Raw genomic sequence first — 22482 nt, 5'->3', positions numbered from 1 at the left:
TGATGCAACTGCCACCCAAGCCAGATTTGCCCCCAGAGCAACCAGCTCCATATTCTCAATCCTCCATGCTATAAATATTTTTATTTATACAGAGTTCGATGTATAAACTTCGTATACAATATTCCCCTAATATGTGTATACATACATACATGCAATACGTATAGCAGCCATATATATTATATATATTCATATATCAAGAGCTACTCTGTCTATTAGTACAGCTGCAACTCTCATGTTGTTTCTTATTTTATTTATTTTATTTTTTTTTTTTCAATTTATTTGACTTATTGTTTGTGAATTATAAAATAAATATGTATGATCATCAGCTTTATTTTTGTTATTTCTGTCATCCGAACTTTCCCGTGTATATTTCCAAATATATGCCTTTCTAACCAGCTGAAACTTGAGTAAGTACGTATCGCTATTTTAACCAAATTCAACATTGAGTACATTGAATTCTAATTTAATCACTTTTATTATATCATAAAATATGTGTATATTTTTATGAAACTATGTAAAAATATATGCGCCTTAAAGAATTTAGATCCTAAGGGGTTTTTGAGAGCTTAAAATTATATTCCAAAAAAAATGTTACATAATATACTACTTATATGATTATCAGTTCATGTGTATCACAACCGCTAAAGCAACCCTTCTCCATATTTGAATAATAACAATATAAAATAAAATAATATAAAATAAAATAAGTTTGTGTAGCGTTTATCAAACTTATATAGGGTTTACTGACAAACATGAGCTGAGCTCAAGTCAATACCGATGATTAATGCCAAACAAATGAGGAATGTCGGTACTTCTTTATCGTCGTATATATAGACGAACTTGTGACTGGTACAACGGATGGCTTAATCTTCTGTAAATAAAGGGTGCTTCAGTCAGTTAATGCTGCATATTCTAAGAATGACATTTTCAGTTAACCCTTCTAATCACATTTTACAAAAAAAAAAAAAAAAATGCCAGCATATTTGGTAAGCTTTTAAATATTTGCTTATCGAACTATTCTCAAAGTCTCCGTATAATCGCACAATAAACGCAAAAATTATTTTATGAACTTTTACTGTTAGCATTTTATTGCATTTTCATAAAACAAATATATGTACAAATAAATTTGTTCGAATATTGGGCATGATATGGCACAGACTTATCAGACTGCGATAAGTTTATAACAAGACAGATAACAAGTCCGTATATAAACATACACATGTTGGGCAGAAGAGACACGGGATTTCAGACGGCAAGAAAGAAACTTTAAAATGGGGTTTCTGAAATTTTGAGAAAACAGTTGATAACTTTTTTTTAAGTGTTGCTGTAATAAAACTAGTCGGAATGGTTATAGAATATCCCTGATTTATCTCAATATATATTAAAGTTTATTATAGAAATTACTACCTAATAAAAACTACTGCATACTTCTAGGTGCTTGTATTGCCTTAATTTTTAATAACTTTGGTTAGCTATTACAGCAGTTTCACTTGTCTGATCTTGCTTCGGTTAAGAGAGATAATAGAAAATATTAATAGAAAACGTTAATTACCAAAAAAACGTATGTTAAAAATTGTGGATGTGGTGTTTTTTTGCGATTTGCGGGGGACGAATCGATAATTGATTATAAAAACCAACAATAAATATTTTTATTTATTGGTGCCTGAGGGCGGAACACACAATTAACTTTCAAAAAATTGATGCATCTTTGACAAATATTTTCTTAAATACGGTAAGATTACTTTAATTACTTAGTTTCCAAAAGAACTTGTCATATTTTAGAATGCCCCTTTAACAGGTTAAGAATCAAACGACGTCTATGTCATGGATAGTCTAGTATTTTCAAAGCATATTTCAAAACTTGTGTTATTACTTATCAATTTACAGAAGAACTTTTGTATGCAAAACTTGTTTATTTTATATCAACGAGTTTTTCACAATTTTCGAATTAAACTAAGATCAGCTACCCTTAGTACTTTTTATCCACCAAAAAAAAGCATATCGTTAAAAAGTTAACTCCATAATTGGACGGGGGTCAGGAATTAATGTTATTTAGTTTTATCATATCATTTAATAACAAATAAAATAAATAAATAAATAAATATGTATGATTACCTGGTATATTTGCTGTCCCCCTTTCTTAACTAACACAGTATTTCACTACGTCCATGATTTTGAAGGATAAAGCATATGTGTTATACTTCTTCTCTTATAGCTTGATTGAATATAAATATTCGTAAATTTTACCCTTTAAACTGGTTAAAAGAATCTTCCTACGCTCCTGGCTGTTAAAATCAGGAATTTGGGTCAGAGTTAAAAAGCGCAATCGGGTAGCAATCGGTGGGGTTAATCAATTGCATTTTATATTGGCCGGGCTATAATAACCAGGTATAGGGCAGGCAAAGGCTTTAGCTCTGTCCATAGCCAGGTGTTAGAATTGGAATAACCTCCAATCATGATAAGGATAATGATAATTTGCGATGATTTCTTTTTTTGGGGAAACAATAATTAATTGGGAAATGTGTATGTATTTAATTCGTTTTGGGTGACGACCTCTCGCGTGTGGCAATCGAATGGAAGGCACACTCGACACATATAAAGCCACTCGCCACATGTGGCTGCCACATTTACACTTGCAGCATGTGGCTGTGGCGGACGTGTTTGTGCCTGTTGCCGCTGTTGCAACTCGGACAATTGCTGAGCCTCGAATGGGAATCAGAAACAAAGGATTTACCCGTGAGATGTGTGAGTTCACGTCTGATTGAACGACATCGTCTCAATCGGGAGATCTATGGAAATTGTCCTGGGAGACGCCTCAAACGTCGTGTGGATGCCACTTTCCATGGGAAGCCGAAGCCGCGCTCGGAAATTTTGGCCAATAAAATGCTCAATTCCTACAATTTGGAGCAAACAAATTCGCTGGTTTCCCTGGTCAATAAAATAGCCAAGGAATATCTAGCCAAATGTCCGCCGGTTATCTATTATGACCGATTTGTGGCCACATCGAAGAGACAGCTTTTGGAAAATCTCTTCAAGGTGAGTTACAAAGATTGGGAAATAGATTGAAATCGACGAATGACAGTAAAATTGAGATTTTGATGGAAATTCAGACAGATAAGAAAATTGAGATGAAGACTGAGCCGAGGATTGAAGTGGAGATCGAGAGGGATATTGAGGCAAATATTGGGTCGGAGACTACGACTGAGACAAAGAATAAAATAAAGATTGAAATAGAAATTAATATGGAGATTGAGGTAGACTGACAAAAAAATCGAAAAAATTATGGAGTAAATATTAATATTGAAACATAGACTGTTCTGGAGTTTGAGATTGAAATTAATCAAAAAAAAGAGATTTAAATTGAAGATTGAGAATTAGAATGAGACAAAGTTTGATGGAAATCGAGACAAAGACAGTGATGATGATTGAGAGAGAAATTTACATAGATTAAGATTTAATTAAGAAAGAGATAAAAACAGGGATTTAAAAAAATCAATTGAGATTAAAGCGATGATTAAAGACGGACTCTGAGATGAAAGTTGAGATAATAATCCCAAAGATTGAGATGGAGACTGAGTTGGAGAAAATGACACTATGATTGATCCGAAAAATTAAAAATGAAACGATTTAAAGAAAGTGAAAAGGACAGGAATATTTGGGACTTGGGAAACAGAGATGACATTGAAAACTGAAATTAGTACAGTAATCTATATATACAAAAGACAAAGGACCAAAAGATGAGTTAAAATTTAATGTTTGAAAATAATACTTGTTTTATATGTTAGCAATTTACAAATCTGGAGACCATTTTTTCTAAAATTTACAGACCATGCCGATAACTTTTTATCATGGCTATATAAATGAGGATTATGAGCCAATAAATCGAAAGCTGAATAGTTATATTGACAGCAGCTGCAAAAGTTATATTCTATTTCTCTCCGATCCATTGATGGCACGCAAAATCTTGGGTCCCCAAACGGAAAGTCGTGTAGTTCTCGTCTCTAGTTCGTCGCAATGGAAACTAAGGGATTTTTTGAGTTCAGAACTGTCATCGGATATTGTCAACCTGTTGGTTATCGGCGAGTCTTTAATGGCCAGTCCCCAGCGTGTAAGTTACTTTAATTATATATATTTTAAGTAGGATTTAAGTGTTTGGGTAATTTAACTCGTATCGCAGGCAAATTTTCTAATAATTAATTGGAGCTTCAGGTTAATTCAAAAAACTATACTTAGGCAGAGGGTATATTCATTATTTTAGATTTATTTACAGGGTATTTTAAGTTGAGTCGAGATATTATGCGATTAATTAACAGAGTATGTGATAATCAAGTAGTAAGATGTTTACTTCTTTATAGGGTTTATTCGAATTTCAATCTCAACATTGGATTATAGGGTATTTCAGAGTAGACGACATATAGTCATTCCCTCTGATTTTATTTGAGCTGAGTGTATTTAAGATTAGTTAACAGGGTGTTTCGGTAATTCTCATGGGCTTACAGGGTATTTTTAATAAAATTATTAATATATAGGGTATTTAAAAACGGATAATTATGTATTATCTAAAATTTCATTTGAGCTGAGTATATATAAGATGATTTTCCAAAGTGCTTAGGCTTTTTCAATCGGTTTACAGGGCATTTTTAATGTAATATTTAAAATTCTATTTAATCTGAGTATATTTCACATTTGTTAACAAAGTATTTAGCTACTTTCAGGGTGTATTACAGGGTATTTTTATCGATTTGTTGATCTGATTTGTACCTTATAGGAACGTCCCTATGTGCTGTACACGCACAAGCTATACGCCGATGGATTGGGCTCCAATACGGGATTGGTCTTGACCAGTTGGATCAAGGGAGCCTTATCGCGTCCACACATCAATCTATTTCCGCCAAAATTCGAAAGCGGATTTGCCGGACATCGATTTCAGGTATCGGCAGCGAATCAACCTCCGTTTATATTCCGCATCAAGACACTGGACTCTTCCGGAGTGGGACAATTGCTTTGGGATGGCATCGAGATGCGACTCCTGAGTATGATTGCGAAACGTTTGAACTTCAGTGTGGATATTACGGAGACTCCGATGTTGCCCACGATTAAAAGTACTGTGGATAATATACAGTTGCAGATCAGTATGGGTGGAGCTGACATTGGTATGTCGGGAATTTATATGACGGAAGAACGTTTAAAAAATACGGAAATGTCGGTGGGACATTCCCGAGATTGTGCCGCATTCATAACGCTCGCCTCGAAAGCTCTACCCAAATATCGAGCAATTATGGGTCCCTTTCAGTGGCCCGTCTGGGTTGCCCTGATCTGTGTCTATCTGGGTGGAGTATTTCCCATCGTTTTTACGGATCGCTTGACTCTTAGCCATCTCATGGGCAATTGGGGTGAGATTGAGAATATGTTTTGGTACGTCTTTGGCATGTTCACGAATGCATTCACATTCACTGGAAAGTATTCATGGAGCAATACCCAAAAAGCTTCAACTCGTTTATTGATTGGCGCCTATTGGCTTTTTACCATCATCATAACATCATGTTATACGGGCTCCATAATTGCATTTGTTACACTACCCGCTTTTCCGGATACCGTTGATTCCGTTCTGGATCTTCTTGGTCTCTTCTTTCGCGTCTGCACGTTGGGTAGGTGAAGGAATCTATATAAATCCAAATTCATAATTTCTCTTTCTTCCTTTTCAGACAATGGCGGCTGGGAGTCTTGGTTCCAGAGTTCCACACATGAGGCCACCTCGAAGCTCTACAAGAAAATGGAGTTTGTCGGCTCCCTTGAGGAAGGCATCGGCAATGTCACCCAAAGTTTCTTTTGGAATTACGCATTTCTCGGCTCGAAGGCGCGTTTGGAATACCTCGTTCAGTCCAATTATTCCAATGAGTAAGAAAGACTCAAAAAAAATTGCATCTACATGTTGAAACAAGTGGGCGGTTACAGTCGAGAACGCTCGATAGTAGGATACCCTGTGCCCTGTACTGTCAGTACTGAAAGTTTAATTTCGACCTATTGTTCCTATGGCAGCTATATGATATATGACACCGAATTAAACCAAATTTGGACAGAATGTACAAAATCAACTTTAATGCATATTTGAACAGTTTGGTTAAGATATCTCAAAAAACAAAAAACTTTTCATACTAAAAGTTAATTTTTGACGGATCTGTCCTATAACAGCTGTATGAAATAGTACACCGATTTTAACGATTTTCGGTCAAGATGAACAAAACCAACTTAAATGCATATTTAAACAGTTTGGTTAAAATATCTCAAAATACAAATATCTTTTTCATACTAAGACTTAATTTTCGACTGAGCGTCTCTTTTGCAGCTATATGATATACTGAACCGATTTGCACCAAATTTGGTTAGGATGTATAACACCAGCCCAGCTGCATATTCTATCAGTTTGGTTCTGATATCTCAACAAATAAAAAACTTTTTGATACTAAAACTTCATTTTCGATGTATCGTTCCTATGACAGCTTTATGATATAGTGGTCCGATCCTAAAATAAAAACAAACTTAATCAGACGGACATGGCTCAATCGACTCGGCTGTTGATCCTTATCAAGAATATATATTTTCCTTGGGGGGTCAGCCACGCCCCCTTCTGCCTGTTATATACATTCCGCCAAACACATTATACCCTATTTTTGCTCATTTTCAATGTGCTCAGGGTATAATTATTTAGTTTCCCACACTTAAGCGAAAATTTATCATATTTTAAAGCCTAATAGCTCAATGATAAAATGTAACTTTAAGTTGTAATTGTCCAAGTTTAACAACTAGTTGTCAACTAGTAGTATTCCCTTAACTTGTGCTTTTAAATTTTCATCATATATATAGTTGTCAAATTGTTTTACGAATTGCGCTTATTTAATTGTAGCCACTTTACGATAAAATATAACTTTAAATTTTATGGATAGATTTCAAAATCTAATAACTATACGATAATGAGTGCCTTTAAATTCTTCTTGTCAAACTAGATAAAAAATGCACTTAAAGTTGACACTTTTAAAGGCTTTCTGACAACTTTTAGTCATAAAGCTGCCAACTAAGTGTTGGAAATTTACTAACATGTGGATAAAAAAATGTCTCCAATGAGTTTCTCCTCCTCCCCCTCTTTAGGAATCTCTCACGCCGCTCGGCTTTGCATCTGAGCGAGGAGTGTTTTGCACTCTTTCAAATTGGATTTCTCTTCCCCCGCAATTCGGTGTACAAGCGGAAGATTGACTCGATGATCATGATGGCCCAGGAGAGCGGACTGATGATCAAGTTGGGACACGAGGTCAGCTGGGCGATGCAGCGTTCGTCGACGGGTCATCTTCTACAGGCGAGTGCCAGCTCATCCTTGCGTGAGATTATCCAGGAGGAGCGTCAGTTGACCACGGCGGATACGGAGGGCATGTTCCTGCTGATGGGCATTGGTTACTTTATGGGCGCCATAGCCTTGATATCGGAGATCGTTGGCGGCATTACGAACAAATGTCGGCAGATTATCAAAAGGTCACGGAAGAGCGCCTCCAGCACATGTTCATCCCGTGGCAATTCCGCCGTGGAACGCACCTCGGCCGAACAGGAAGATCACGATGTACGCAAGGCAGCACGACGACATGCCGCCGAGGATGCCAATCAAAGCATGGGATTCGGAATGAGGGAATTCAATCTGACACGACGCACATTCCGTGAACTCTACAACTCCAATCGCAATGAATCACCAAATGATCCCGAGTCGGATTTACGTAACTCCGATGAGCACACAACGTCCACGGATCTTATGGACGATCTGCCAGCGGATGTCTATGAATCCTTGGAGGGATTGGATGAATTTATCGCTAATCTGGAGTCAATTCAAGAGCAAAGCAACGAGCTGAATGAGGATGCGGTTTTGGGCACACTGCTTCAACCGGAACAAGATATTAATCACAATGACTAAAGCACATTTACAGCTAAAGAATCTCTATAAAATATGTTTCAAAGTTTTTTAACCTAATTTGTAACAACAGTAAATGAAAATGCAATTGTCTTAAAATTTTCGTGAAATTTGCGCTAAATATCTTTAAATCTCGATTGAAATTGTTAGCAGGAACACACCTATATATTATACATTTATGTATGAATGTATGTATAAATTACAAAAATTCATTTCATTGGCAAACTCCGTTCCGTACAAAGAGTTGAAAAAATAAAAATGAAATTGTTTAACAATTTCTGTGAGTTGTGTTTAGTCTTTACATATTTGTATATATATATATATTGTTCTTTTGTTTTCGCTTACATTTAAGGATTATACACTTGTTGCCTCGCATTTCAATTCAGACGCAACTGATTAAAGTACAATTTAAACGCCTCTCTCTCAGATTAGACAGAGATGCAGAGAGATAAAGTAAGAGAGATAGAGAGCGCAACAATAATACTCAAGTTAGAGATTTCTTAATTCAAATATAAAGAAAAATAATATAAGAGCTAAGCTTAATGAATGTACAAATTACACTTGGTATTTCCATGCATGCGAATGTTATCGACAAAAAGTGAGATAGCTGCGTGAAAGAGAGAGTGACAGACAGAGAGAGAGAGAGAGAGACAGCAGCAGAGGGTTGGAGTGTAATATTTAGACGCCTCTGTTTGGCAAATCCTTGACCTTGTAGATGCGCACCAGCCAATGCTCTGTGGTATATGCCTCCTCGAGGACATCCAGCTCAAAGTCCTTGTTGCCAATTTCAGCGGCTCGAACACGATCATAACCCTGCGCCTTGCCGCCCTCCGTGTACATTTGCCCAAAGCGATAATAGCACATCTTGTACATGAGACAATTGAGCAATGTGGGTGAACCCTCCTTGTCCACACGGAACTCGCCATTTGCTGCATAGTAGTCCTTCTCCTTAATGTGGGCACCACGATCGGTGCTGCCGCCAATGCGCACCATCCATAGGAACTTGTTGATGTCATCGGATGAATAGCCGGTGAGGCCGCCAAATATGACCAGAACATAATCCACATCCAGTTCACGCATTATCTCGTAGGCTTTCTCCTCGGAGGAGGCCATGGCCTGACCGACACGTGAGATATGCGTATTGTTCCAGGTGTTGTTGTCCACGAGTATCGTTCGATTTGCCATGGCCGTTATCTGATAGCCATAATCCCACCAGGACATGATGCGAGCATTCTAAACAGAGAAAGATAAAATACTCTATGAAAACATTTGTAATTTAAAGTGGATCACAAGTTGTTGCTATTGTTGTGGCACAATCAGCAATATTTTGTTAGTACTCATTATGTTTCATACTCTTCCTATCAAGAATATACAAATTGCATTCATCATAAAGTGACAATTAATTTGGAGAAATGTCTAATTAGTAATCTCGTCAAGAACTCACCTCGGGCGTGTTCATTTGCAGCCAATAGTATGCCTCGCGAAAGTCATCAAAGATGATGCGACCGCCGTCGTGGGAACGTGCACTGAGGACAATGCTGGGCGAGGAATAGGCCTCGGAGGTGACCCACGTACAGTGGAGTGTATAAACGATAAGCATAAGTGTTATAATCGCTACAAATCCAATGGCCACCTCGCTCTTAACACCGCCACTCTGTTGCTCCAGTTTCTTGTGTTGACGCTTGCTTTCCGTTGCCGGCTTTGAGCTGCCCGTGTCCACGCTCTTGATATACTTGGCCAACAGATGCGATATGGCAATACCAGAGAGCACACACATCACAGGCGCCAGCACAAGCATTAGACGGACCATAACGCCAGCAAAATAAATGCTCGTCACGCCATACAAAATGATAAAGATGTTCGAATCGGTTAAGCGTGAGAAACAAAAGTAAAGTCCAGCGGGAAAGAGGAACACCAGAATCTGCAAAAGGAAAGAGTAATTAATGAATAATTCTAGCATTAAAATGGTTGCCAATAAACTTGTTTCAGCGATCAAAGTGCATGTAATCAATGGGTGCATTAAGGCGCAACTCATTCACATCGTATTTGGGTATCATCAACCAAGTGGACAGATATTGGAGTTATCTCTCAGTCTCTCTCTCTCTCTCTCTCTTGATATTTACCTGTAGATCAAAGTAGAATGATGACCATGACGTTGGCTGATGCTCCGAAACGGAAGCAATAATTGGAATGTGGTTCTTTGCATAGGATGGATCCAGCAGCGAGTAGAAGCGACCCGTCCAAGGAGACACCTTGCCAGTGAGTGTCAACAATGTGCCCACAATTACCACCAGACTGATCACACTGGACACCAGCGTCTTGAAGAGCAGATCAAAGTGCTCCTTGGGCATGCGAGAGCGTAGATAATCCACAAATCCATGGATCTGACAGAGACCAAAAACTCCAAGGGCCTGTTAAAGAGAAGAACCAAAATCAAGATGAGATGAAATGTCTATAAATGTAGCTAGTCAAGCATTTTAGTTGTGATGCATCAGTTGGGTTTTATAGTACTCATTATGTTTCATACTCTTCCTATCAAGAATTACAAAAGTAATCATCATTATGCCAAGGGGAAACTATAAATACAAGTTATATAGAAATCTTACCAGCATGTGCTCCGAGCTTTGGATGGGCTGAAAGCCCACAAACGATATCTGCATGGAGAGTATAGTGCCGACACAGTATAGGGTGCTATATGCTATATAGATGCGATGTGAGAAGCGTCCGGTGATCATCAGTGCGAGCACGTGCAATGGTATCAAATTGATAAGGAACACATAACCGCCCCACGACGATACCATATAGAAGTAGGCAAGCGCCGACATCGCCGACCAGAATATTGTGCCTGTTTTCACAGCCTTGATCCATAGATAATACGTGAAGAGCATGCAAAAGATGGCAATGCCTTCGTTATCATAGGAACCGGCCACCGAGCGTGATATATAGCCGGGCACAATCGAGATTAGCGCAGCAGCGACCAAGCCAGCACCAGTGCTCTATAAATATTTGGAGAGTGATAATTTCAAGTAAACAACATGTGCTCGATCAAGGTGTATTTATACAAGGTAACGTCTTCGTTGACAGCTGAGGTAGTTTAACTTTTAAAATTGCTCTCTCCGCTGGAACGAACTCTTGCTTTCAACCTGTCAGAATAGATGCCTCAACGAGAGCAACTGTGCTGAGCACGTGACCTTATATAGATACACCCTGTGCTCGATCGCCTTTAACCTCAATGTGATGTAGTGTCGCATACTCACGTGTATTTCCTTGGTCAAAGCATATGTGACCAGCGTGGTGAGCGATGAGAAGAATGGTGCAAGAAACACGCAGACATTCCGTATGTCAATCGTTATGTTCAGCATCCACATGAGCCTGTAGAGGGCTGCCGAGGTGACCATTAATCCGGGATAAATGGTGCCGCCAATGATGCGGCCAAGCGGATACCAGGCGCGATCATCGAACCAATTGTGGAATTTGTAAAAGCCTTGCTCGGCAAGGAACCGCGTGGTGCGGTAATTAAAATATGGATCGAACTCATGGATGACGCTTTCAAAGCGCAGCACGGAAAATAAACGTGTGGCGAATGCTGGAAGCGGCAATAAAATGAATGAGTTAAGTTGGTCGCAAAACTTAACACATATCGCAAACACACGATATATTCACGATAGTTCGATTAATTATGAAATTATTTCACACCGTCTATCGATAGAAAGCCATTTTGAATTTGCTGAACCAGTCGATTATTTTGTCTGCGAAATTATCGATACTGAATTTGTTTGTGTCCAGCTAAATTCACGCCCACATATACACGTCCTACTCAAACACTCACACACGTATGGATATTGGCGTCCCCGCCCCCGCAATTTGAATTTATACATATTGCTATGCTTCTACTAATAATACTTACACAAAACGGCGGCCAGAATGAGTATTGCCAATTTGACAAGATGCTCTTGCTTTTCCCATGTTAGGAGACCTTTTGCCTTTGTCGCCGCTCCGCCGCTTACGTTGCTAATATCAACAGTCATGGCCGGTGTATTGGTTTGGTATTGGTATTGGTAGTGGTATCGGCTCTCACTACTGTGTGTGTGTGGCCAAGAAATGCCGGTGCGACTTAATATCGACGTTGCTTATTGGGCAATATACGCAATTCCACACGCGGCTTTACAGTTCAAACACACATCAATTCTGCACATTACCTTCGCTCTGTTTTGTTTGAGCACAACGAGCTTAAAAACAAACGAAATTAAAATGCGGCGCAGCTTCGTGGCAGCCAAAAGAAAATTCGCTAGACGCCCGAACTGCGCAGAATGTTATCGATAGCTCGATTTGTTGCAGGAAACCGGCAATCGATGAGTCGATTTGTTGCTGGCATGTAATTTGAATTCTTGAATTAAACAACGAATCAACTTTGAATTTAAACGGGTAGAGTGACCGTACTTGACGACTATAGATCATAAAATAGTTTGTTGAATTAAGCGAATATACAATTAACATAAATAAATGTTTGAAAAACATAAACGCGTTGATAAAGGTTCTTATTTAATTTAGTGCCGATAAATGTTGTGCGTCAATGTACTAAAATCTATGAAATATTATTATTATGATTATAATTTATGTGAAGTTTTAATAGTGTAGTTAGTTAGGATATATAACACATTTACATAAGTAAAACATTATCACTCAGTATGAGTCAGTTGCATATATGTATGTACATATGTTCATATGAATGCATTGATTGTAACGTTCTTTGTTCACGCAATGCTTATTGCTTGGTCTGTCTTGTAATATCATTATCGCTCTGACAGCATCGCGAACCATTCTAAATGCAACTCATTGGTGATTCATGCAGGAGTCATTGCTCCGACAGCAGCTGGACCACAAACCAGCTTGCACTTAAAACAACTTCATTACGTGTCGTGCCCACATTTAAAAAAGCGCGGTATTTAGTAATGTGTTATGATAACAGTTTTAGCTGCATTGCAACAGATTGTCAGCTGTTTTGGATTTTCTCTGCTCTGACTCCGATAACATTTTGGCGCCGCGATAGCCATGTTTTGCTTACTAATGAGGCTCTCTTTCTCTTTTTTTTCTCTTCGCGCATGTCGTCACAACATTAAGTCTTGTAAATGATCGTATATATTTGTAATGTAATTAGTAACAGAATTTTGTACTCAATTAGCAAAGTTCCATTCAGAAAGTTCTTATTTGCATATATATTCTAATTAGAAATTTTAACCATATGCATTAATTTACATCAATTTTCGTTTGTTATTGCCATGCGAAGTTTGAAACTGTGACGTCACATTTTGTCCGGTTTCTCTTTCTCGTTTCTCTCGGTTGAATGCCGACTAAGAGACCTGCGCATTGCATACTTGCGATTCATTAAATCGTGGTCGTCTGGTCGTCGCTGTCGTTGCTCTCGCGCGGACGTCGTCGTCGCTGCTCTGCCGACTTATTGTTATTGTTTTTACTTTAAAGAGCTTGTGCTTTTTTTTTATTATTTGACATCTGAAGACACGCATTTGTTTGTGCCGCGTGCTGGTAAAATTTGAAATATTATTTACAATTAATAACAAAGTGCGCTCACGTGTGTCTGTATGTGTTGCGATTGTGTGCATGTGCATGTGTGTTATGTGTGTACGATAAACAACTCAAATTGGATTTTTACAATTGGCCCAGCTACATACTAACTAGAAAATTCACGCACACACACATACATACATACGCAACTATAGTTAAAATGTCAAACTCTGTGTGTTCATAACATAACGAAGGGCAGTCGACGCCGCAGCAGCAGCATTGTTGTTCTTGTGATATGTATAACTTTTTTTGTTTTTGTTGTTTTTATTGTTTTTCACACATGTAGGCGAATGTGTGTGTGCGTGCGTGTTGAGTGTGTGTGCCTGTATGTGTGTGTCTGTGGTTGATGGCTTATGCCGCGCTTTAAATAAATTATAAATCCCAATTATTTTATACTGCTGCAATAAATGTATGTACATATGTATACTATATCAACCGTTATGCAGCGCAGGGACACCGCCTACAATTGAAGTTGTAACAACAACAACAAGAACAGCAGCAAGAGGAAGAGCAAGAGAGGAGCAACAACAATAATAAGAATAACAACAACTTCAAGAAGTGCAGCAACGGCTCAATGTGGTAAGTACCCAAAAAAAAGGGGTGTAAAAGGGTAGAGGAGTAGGGGTTTGTTCAGAGAGCCAGAGAGAGAAATAGTTACATATGTATGTATGTATGTAAATATTGTATGTGGATTTACTGCAGTGCATGCCCAAAATCAAATTGATTACGATATACACACACAGATGCATAGTTGCAATGCACATGCACTCCATACGTTTTTCAAGAATGGTGAAAAATCGAACATCAACGCGTGGCGAAGCGGGTGGTGCCGGCGGTGGCGACGCTGCTGCTGATGGTGGCAGTTGCAAGCACACGCACACGCAAATAGAAAACAAGCAAGAATGCCTGCAGTCAGGCGTGCTCGACTAGCTGTTATCCTGTAATTGAATCTCAAGTTTTCTAATGCTATATACACCACATGGGAACTACAGGCAATTCTTGGAAAAGAATCATGATCATGGTGAATTAATGTGCTCATTCACCACAGTCTCTGTTGAAAATAAAAGCAAGGTGATGTTATTAACTTCACCTTTGTTCCTTATTTATTTAACCACAGTGAGCAAAATGTAGAATGATATATGTAGATATTTGTAATTCTATACTATTAACACGATGACATTCTCATGCACTACTGCTTCCTTAAATAAACTAATTACCTAATTAGTTCACAACAAGAAATAACTGTGTTTATTGTTTTTTAATTTATATAGTAGATAGTAAATAACAAAACTAAATTTATTTAAAATATTGTTGTATATCTATTGTTTATTATTGTTAATGTTCACAACAATGATAAAAGTACGATGCCTTACTCACAAAATAAGAACTCAACAAGTTCAACAAAGTAGTGTAGAATAAATACTTCACCTTGTTAATATTTTCAGCATGATCCACTACAGTATCTTTCTTGGAAAACTATTTTGTTTAGTAAGACAGCGAACTTTGTAGCAACAAGAAATATTGATAGCTTAATTTGTACATGTATCTTTGCTATTACTCTCAGTGTATAGATAAATAATCACTCTGTTATGGCTCAAGTAAATTTATATTGAATTTTTATTATTAAAACTATCTGCAGTTGCTAAGTCTATCATACTCTTAATAAGCAATTTTTATGGTTCAGGGTATACGATAAAAATGTGCTATAATATGTGCCATAGAGAAGAAGCAGCAGCAACTTCACAGCTAGCTCGTCGCCTCTCCTCATACTCCCCACTCACCACGCTCTAGACTCCCCAGTCCCCACGCTTTATACTCTCCACTCCCCACTCTTCGCACTTCACCATTACTTGCATGTGCCCCACGCGAGCCAATTGCATTTGTTGGGCAGGCAATTGATGTGACGTTGTTGTTGCAGTTGTTCTTCTTCTGCTTCTCTTTCTTTTGTGTATAAGTATGTGTGTATGCTTGTGAGTAGTAATATGCCAGGGCTGCAAGCGAACTTAAGAAAACGCGACATCATGTGCAAGTTGTTTATCGCATACATAAATTATCAAAACGATAATGATAACATAGCTACTTTGGAATAATCTTTACATAAATTGAAAAACAAACATTTATTGAACTCATATCTTAATTGAAGTGCATCCCTAGAGCATTAAGAGCGCTACTGTGTGTAGGTGTTTAGCATTTGCATACAAACATATTTTCATGTTGGCATACCCAGTATCAAAGTAAACAAATACGTATGTAATTGCATATATGTATGTGTGTGTGTGTGTATGTAATACCTTACCTAGGCAACAATCTAAACCAAAGACCGGCTTTGTTCGGGCCTACATATGTATATATATGTACTTACAGTGTAAGAATATGTACATTGTACATACATATGTATGTAGTGTAGTTCACTGATTGAAGATATGCGCTCGAATTTGCATGGAATATTAAGTGAGATTTTGTATCTGAACTGCACTCGATTTACTATACGTGTGCACAGACAACAAGTTTGATTGTGAGACGTGTTTGGAACATATCCGCAAAAAACATATTTCATCAGATCTAATAGCTTTGAAATGAATTCGATTTGGCTTAGCTATGATTATAATTAATTATTGGTTATCAATAAGACTTTAAAATGCATTCAAAGTAGAGGAGTAAATTAGTTCCAGCAATAAAGTGCATTTACATTTGTTAGTAAAATCTTTAATTAGTTGATTATAATCAGTTGTCGGTTTTCGATAAGCTTTCATCTAAAAAATAATAATGAATTGTAAAAGTTATTGAAATTTCGTATTGATGATATTTACTGTTTTGAAAAAATATCAAAATGATTCATAAGTAATATGTAAAATTATTCGTAATAAACGATTATCAACAAGGGCTAAAATGGCCGTAATTGAATTATTTATTTGATTAAATTTTAAATTTTATTATGTTGCCTACTATTTGCAAGCATAGGTATGTTTGTATGTTTTGAAATTTCTATAGATAAGATAAAATTTGCATATATATTTTTTTTTAGCTTATCTTTTAATGATAACATTTCCTGGACTTGACTGATGCTATTCAAAAAAGTGTTGACAAAAGCTTTTAACATATTAAAACAATATTTTTAGATAGTTAACTTTTTCCTTTTCTTTTCGTTTCGATCAGAGTTAGAATTCCCTTTAAAATTAAAGGAATGAAGTACTTTAAGCTGTTTTAACAACAATTTTTGAAAATTAACATTAACAGCGTCACTTTAACAGTCCTTAGAACTGCTGTTAAATAAGAATGCAATTAATCAAATTCTCTTTGATCAGAGTTACGAGCATATGTATGAAATTCTCTTTGATATATCGTGACTCTTTGATAAAGCCTCTGATCATTCTTTTTATGGCTTTCGCTCCTTTGTAGCCATAAAAAATACAATGTTGCTATTGCTTGTTTGTATCTATTATTATTCCTATTATTGTTAATTTAATTATTATTAACGTTGCTGTCTCTTTTGTTTATTCGTGGGAAACGGAAATTGTAAAATACGTCGTTTCACTTTCTGTTTTGCTGCCTGACAAACTGAATGGCATCGATGGTGACTGCCTGGCAACATCTTCTCTTCAGATCCATGTCAACACGACGCTTTGTCCAATATTGTTAACAATAATAATGCCAACAACACATGAAAAGCCATCAAATATGTTGGCAACAGCTTAAAAAACTCATATAATTAAACGTTTATGGTGCGCGGCGTCAGTTGTTGCCATTGTTTGAAAGTTTCTAATACCCTACTAGAAGGTATTACAATTTTACTACTCAAAATGTAACATATGTCAATACAATATTTCTTCTCAATTGAAAGTAAAAAACCTGCTAAATAAGATCAAAATCATAGTATTATATCTTGTCTAGAATAAATATCTTATTTAATGAGTTATATAAATCAGACTTTTGTGATCTTTGATCGGTTCCACTTTGTCTATAGTTTACAATCGCTTAATCATATAGAAAGTGTATTACATAATCGTTACTTAAAATTTTGATATTCTTTTTGTCGTCTTCTTTTGCTTCCTTGGTTAAAGCGGTCGCTTCACAATTTGGTTTGATTGCCGTCATCGTCTTCGTTGTCGTTGGCTTCATCCATCATTAATTAAGGAAACAGCACAATTTCTAATTAGACAATTTGAAGTGATGTGGATCATAATTTGTTTTTGCTAAAAATACTAATTAAAGCCATATTGAATTACAGCCAATTTTTAACAACGAATTAAAAATCTAGTATCCAAAATTGTGGTTTTATAAAATAGATCCAATAGAAATATTTCTCAAAATAAAAGCGCAATCAAATTTAATCTTATAATATTCTAAATTAGTCTTGAACAACGATTATAAGTCTAGTTTAAAGGTTTATAGAACAGATTTAAAATTGGATGACCATTTGAAAGATTATTTCTTAACTATCATCTTTAAATGACTTAAGACCAGCTAAAATTCTGTTTTTTCGCTATGTAAAAAACAAATTAATGGTTATGTTGGAGTTAGGCTAAGTTTTTTTTCAAGGTTTACCTTGAAGTTCTTCTAGATATATAGATAAAAACAATATTAACATTTTATTTGCATTATTCATAGCTGAGGAATTTGAAAACACAATTCGAGCGTATTGTTTACATATCTTGAATTACATTTACAGTTCTTCAACTGTTTTCATATCTTATACAATTATTTCTTCCGCAGTTGTAGGTTGTGTATTCTTTCATTGCTTTGGCATTCTTTTTGTTAAAAATAAGTATTTATGTATTATAAATTTAAAGAACTTGGGGAATATTTTTATTTTAGTAAACATTTCTTGATATTCTTTGGGTTGTTAATGCTTTAAGTGCGGCTAAAAGTTGAAGTTGAAGTAAAAAAATACGAAGGATTATGCTTTTGAAATCGTTGGAATAGAATTGATATCAAAGAATAGAATAGTATTTAAAAAAAATTGAATATTCCAATTTTGATTGAGTTGAGTTGTCATTTTTTTATGAAAATCAATTTGAGTAACTCGATTGATCGTCAAAATTATAATCGAGTAAAAGTAGTTAAAAATCGCTTCTGAAAAAAAAAAACTAAATTGGATTGGAATTAATGGAACTCGTTGAAAGTATTTAAAAAAATTGACAAACCAATGAGAATTAGATGGAATTATCAAAGAAATCGATTGCAATAGATGTAACTTGATGGAGTTTAATATAATACATTGGAACTCAATGGAAAGTCAATGAAAGTTACAGAGAGTCGATGAAGCTCAACGGATCTCGATGGAAGTTGATTGGAATTGATAGAACTCACTGGAAGGCTGGATCTTAATGGAGTTCATTGAAACTCTGTGTAAATTGGTAGAGTTCTTAGAAACTCGACGGGAGACTTTGTTAATCAATGGGCAATGATGTAATAAATATCTATGAGAATTGATTGAGCTCAATAGAAGTCGATTGAGAACTGATTCGTCTTGATGTTAGACGATGAGTTATCTTTTATAGAAATCTCCACATTTAATGCGAGCATATTTTGAACTATTGTAAATGTATAAATTTATTCAATACTTATTGTTGGCAGCCGTTTTAAACGGCTTTCAGTGTCAGTATGTGTGTGTGTTTGACCAAAATACACACACACACACAGTTGGTGAGCCATCATCGTCACTTGTGTTTGGTTGCTGCTTTTTCAAGGCAAAAAAAATTGCGATGACTTCATCTGCTTTAACCATTTTCTTGTTTTCAGTTCAAACACACAGAGATACCCTCTATTTGTATGTGCGAGGGTGTGTGTGTGTGTGTGTGTATTGCACACCCCCATGCAGAGGAGACAACATTGGCAATTGGCTCTTTTTTTTTGTTTTTTTTTTTTTTTAATTTTTGGCGTTGGCGTTGCTTTTGTGTCATGTTTGTCACTTGGCGCTGGGTTCAATCAACCACCAACAACAACAATACAAACAGCAACAACAATAGGCCAAAGTGTTGAGTAATCGACAAACAACTCATTTGTAGTTGTTGTTATCGTTTTTAGTCTAAGCCAGGTCCGAGAATATGGCCAAGAACATTTGGTCATATATTGATGGTTGATGTAGCTGCATCTCTTTCTTCCTGTCTATCTTGCTGTCTATCTCTATTTCTCTTGCTCATCTGCCCCCTTTCATTTTGGGCCATTTGGAATATGTTAATGCCGGAAATGTTTATGTGCTTATTTGGCCAACTCTCAACTCTTGTCTGAGTTTTGGTTTCAGTTTCAATTCTCTCTCTCTCTCTCTCTCTCTTTCTCTCTGTCCAGTATTGACCCTCTTTATATGGGTCAAAGCACGCACAACTTGTTTGTTTTGGCCCAACTTGTCTGCGCCCCTCTAAGAGGGCGTAATGGGCGTTACCTTTAATGGCTTCCAAGAAGTTTCCATCGTGGACACTATAATTATTTAAATAAATTTATAACCGAACAGGTAGACAGACAGACAACATGGAATAATTATCGTAATTTGGCTTAACTCAATTTCCGATCACGTTCAATTGGCCCATATAGATAATACTCTTCCCCCACCTCCCCCAAGTATTCCCCTTACCCCAGTCTTTCAGTCGCATCGGAGATTTAAAGTCAATGGAAACCAGTTTTGTTCAACGGAGTGACGTCATTTCATCAAAGGCGAAACAAGAGAATCGACGCATAAGAGATCATCAATCTTTTATGACTGACAAGATTTTGAGATATAAGAGAGATTGTCGAAGGTGCTCGACTAGCAGATACCCTTTAAAGCCAGTCTCTTTGTTTACAGAATACATAGTTAAGTCTACCAGATATTAATGTTTAAACTTCGAAAAGTAAGAGTGCGCGAAGTATAATACCCTGTTATCCCACAAAATAGACTCATACCAATAATATATTAACTATGCAGATTGCTGGAATGGTATTCAAAAAAAGAGGAGACCAGCATATATCTTTTAAACTTAAGCTACTAAACCTGCTCGAGGTTTAATAGTGGATCCTTTGATTAGATGAAATATACCAAATATATAAAACTTATTTTAGATTTTACAACATCTGCAGCCGATTCTAATTTTATAATTTAAATAGAATCGACAGTTGAATATACATTTTATAGCTCCCTCTATTTTTACAGGGCAGAAAACAAAAAAAAAATCTGTGCTAAATTTTAGAATTGCAGGAACGAATCAATTGAAAGCAAGTGAAGTGAAGTGAATAATGTTGATATTATAATAGAACCACTGACGGTACACTGAAAGAAAAGACTAATAGAAATGCATGATATATGTAGTAAGGTATTCGATAGTTAATTGCAGAAAATTAAAGTGTTTTTGGGCATGCATGACTTCTAACATAATTTACACAATTTCGCACACATTCGAGAGAAAGTCAAATCGTTGAGGAAAGTTGCTTTGTGTCGTTGGAAGTTAGTTTCAGCTATTAATTATTAATAGCTTTTACTTTGGGGCTGGGCATAAAAAAATATTATGCAAATTGAATTGACAATTGAATTTTATGTGCAAGTCATTGATTGACTAATTTCACTTTGATTGAGCTGAATTTTGAACTGCCGATCATAGTTATCAATTGATTGATTTACAAACTGAATTCAACAAATTTGATTAAGAAATTGTTCTCAATTTGTTTTCCTACTGAAAGTTATTTTTTGTGAAGGAGCAGAAAAACAAATAGATCTTGCTTTTTTTCACTCTTATTGAGGTTTTAATTTACTTAAAAGCTGTTATTTTATATTATTATTTTTAGATTATTGAAAACTGTTCAATGTTGTTTAAGTGTCTACCGAAAGTTAGAAGTGTTTTGAGCCTCTGTCATTTGCAATTTAGCGTCTATTTTTTAGGAAAATGTCATATTATTGAAATCTATTCTAAATGTTCTTTGATACCTACATACAATTGCTCCCTTAGCGATAACCTTTTAAAATGTGCAAATTTAAAGGAAATTTTCATATGTTTTGAATGAAAGTCGAGTACAAAAGTTGTCAATTAATTCTCAGTTGGCTTTGTTGCTTTGTAACAGGCTTATAAAACAAAATAGATATCAAGGCTGCAAACCTCCAAAATGTTGTTAAAGGTTCGGTTCGGCGGTTCGAACCATAGAGCAAAAAATCGGTTCGATTCGCAAATTCGTTTATATACGCCCTGAACCCAAGGTTTGGGTTCGAACCTTGGTTCAATTTCATACACAAAAAAAATATATTTTTATTGTTACAAATTTTTTTATACATTTTGAACTTATTAAATTATTTTTAAAAAAGAAATCAAATTTTTGATGATAATTTAAATTTATTTAAAGATTTAGATATGACTTATTTTAATCCGAAGTCTCATATAATTACGTAATATTAGAAAACCATAAAATTTATGTAATTCATTTTTTTTACGAGCTGAACCCTTTTGTTTTTTAAAAAGCGGTTGGGTTTAGGCTAGGGTTCGCAAAGTAAATAATTTCAAGGGTTCGGCTCATGACCCGGTTCAGGCTGCTTAAAAACCCGAACCGAACCGGTTTGCAGCCTTGATAGATATTGATATAGTAGATACATGGATATGTTATCGAATATTTTATAAGTTGTGAATCTAAATTGCAATCGATATTCAGCTGAACTTCTTCCCAGGCGCTTGAGATTATCGCTTAACGAGCTCAATTATTTTCAATCGATATTTAATGCCGAACTCTTTGTGTACATTTAATTGCAGCTGGAGTGCCTTGAGTAAAATTCTATGCAACAATGTGACCCGACACTGATGAAGGCGAGAGCGAAGCAACAGAAGCAACCAATTGACAGCAACTTCAGCGACAACGAACGCATCGAATTTTAATTAGCGTAGACAAAGAAACACTTGTAGAATTGCTGAAGAATAGCAAACCAAACAAATACCACGCTGAGAGCGAGCAGACTGAGCAACGAGTAGGCGAAGCCCGAGAGAGAGCGAGCGAGA

The 22482-nt window shown here is 36.2% G+C and overlaps 3 protein-coding genes, 1 long non-coding RNA gene and 2 other non-coding genes across 6 annotated transcripts in view; 3 read left to right on the top strand and 3 right to left on the bottom strand.

Annotated features, from left to right (window-relative positions):
- LOC117788557 (band 7 protein CG42540-like) overlaps positions 1-1837 on the top strand; it is a 4424-nt gene extending 2587 nt beyond the window's left edge. Inside the window, exon 3 of the mRNA XM_034627345.1 lies at positions 1799-1837. Within this exon, the coding sequence (XP_034483236.1) occupies positions 1799-1837 (39 nt within the window). The remainder of the gene's footprint in view (positions 1-1798) is intronic.
- A 1046-nt stretch (positions 1838-2883) lies between these two features.
- LOC117794228 (ionotropic receptor 21a) lies at positions 2884-8102 on the top strand. Its single transcript, XM_034634787.1, has 5 exons — positions 2884-3036; positions 3827-4093; positions 4769-5648; positions 5706-5898; positions 7147-8102. The coding sequence occupies exons 1-5, from the start codon at positions 2884-2886 to the stop codon at positions 7952-7954; spliced, it is 2301 nt and encodes a 766-aa protein (XP_034490678.1). The 3' UTR covers positions 7955-8102.
- Positions 8103-8215: 113 nt separating this feature from the next.
- LOC117794229 (dolichyl-diphosphooligosaccharide--protein glycosyltransferase subunit STT3A) lies at positions 8216-12252 on the bottom strand. Its single transcript, XM_034634788.1, has 6 exons — positions 11859-12252; positions 11209-11537; positions 10558-10947; positions 10075-10362; positions 9396-9872; positions 8216-9184 (listed from the first exon to the last, which is right to left on the bottom strand). The coding sequence occupies exons 1-6, from the start codon at positions 11977-11979 to the stop codon at positions 8630-8632; spliced, it is 2160 nt and encodes a 719-aa protein (XP_034490679.1). The 5' UTR covers positions 11980-12252; the 3' UTR covers positions 8216-8629.
- On the bottom strand, positions 9264-9347 carry LOC117794384. The gene has a single exon (XR_004618422.1). It is a non-coding gene; the product is annotated as a small nucleolar RNA Me28S-U3344 (small nucleolar RNA).
- On the bottom strand, positions 10438-10519 carry LOC117794383. The gene has a single exon (XR_004618421.1). It is a non-coding gene; the product is annotated as a small nucleolar RNA Me28S-U3344 (small nucleolar RNA).
- Positions 12253-13306: 1054 nt separating the features above from the next.
- LOC117794233 lies at positions 13307-22472 on the top strand. The gene is made up of 3 exons (XR_004618399.1): positions 13307-13495; positions 13981-14113; positions 22240-22472. It is a non-coding gene; the product is annotated as an uncharacterized LOC117794233 (long non-coding RNA).
- The last annotated feature ends 10 nt before the right edge of the window (positions 22473-22482 follow it).

Source organism: Drosophila innubila, chromosome X (genome assembly GCF_004354385.1).
Source record: "Drosophila innubila isolate TH190305 chromosome X, UK_Dinn_1.0, whole genome shotgun sequence".
NCBI classification, from domain to species: Eukaryota; Metazoa; Arthropoda; class Insecta; order Diptera; family Drosophilidae; genus Drosophila; species Drosophila innubila.
Note: the sequence above shows the minus strand (reverse complement) of the source record. Positions and strands in the feature narration are given on the sequence as shown.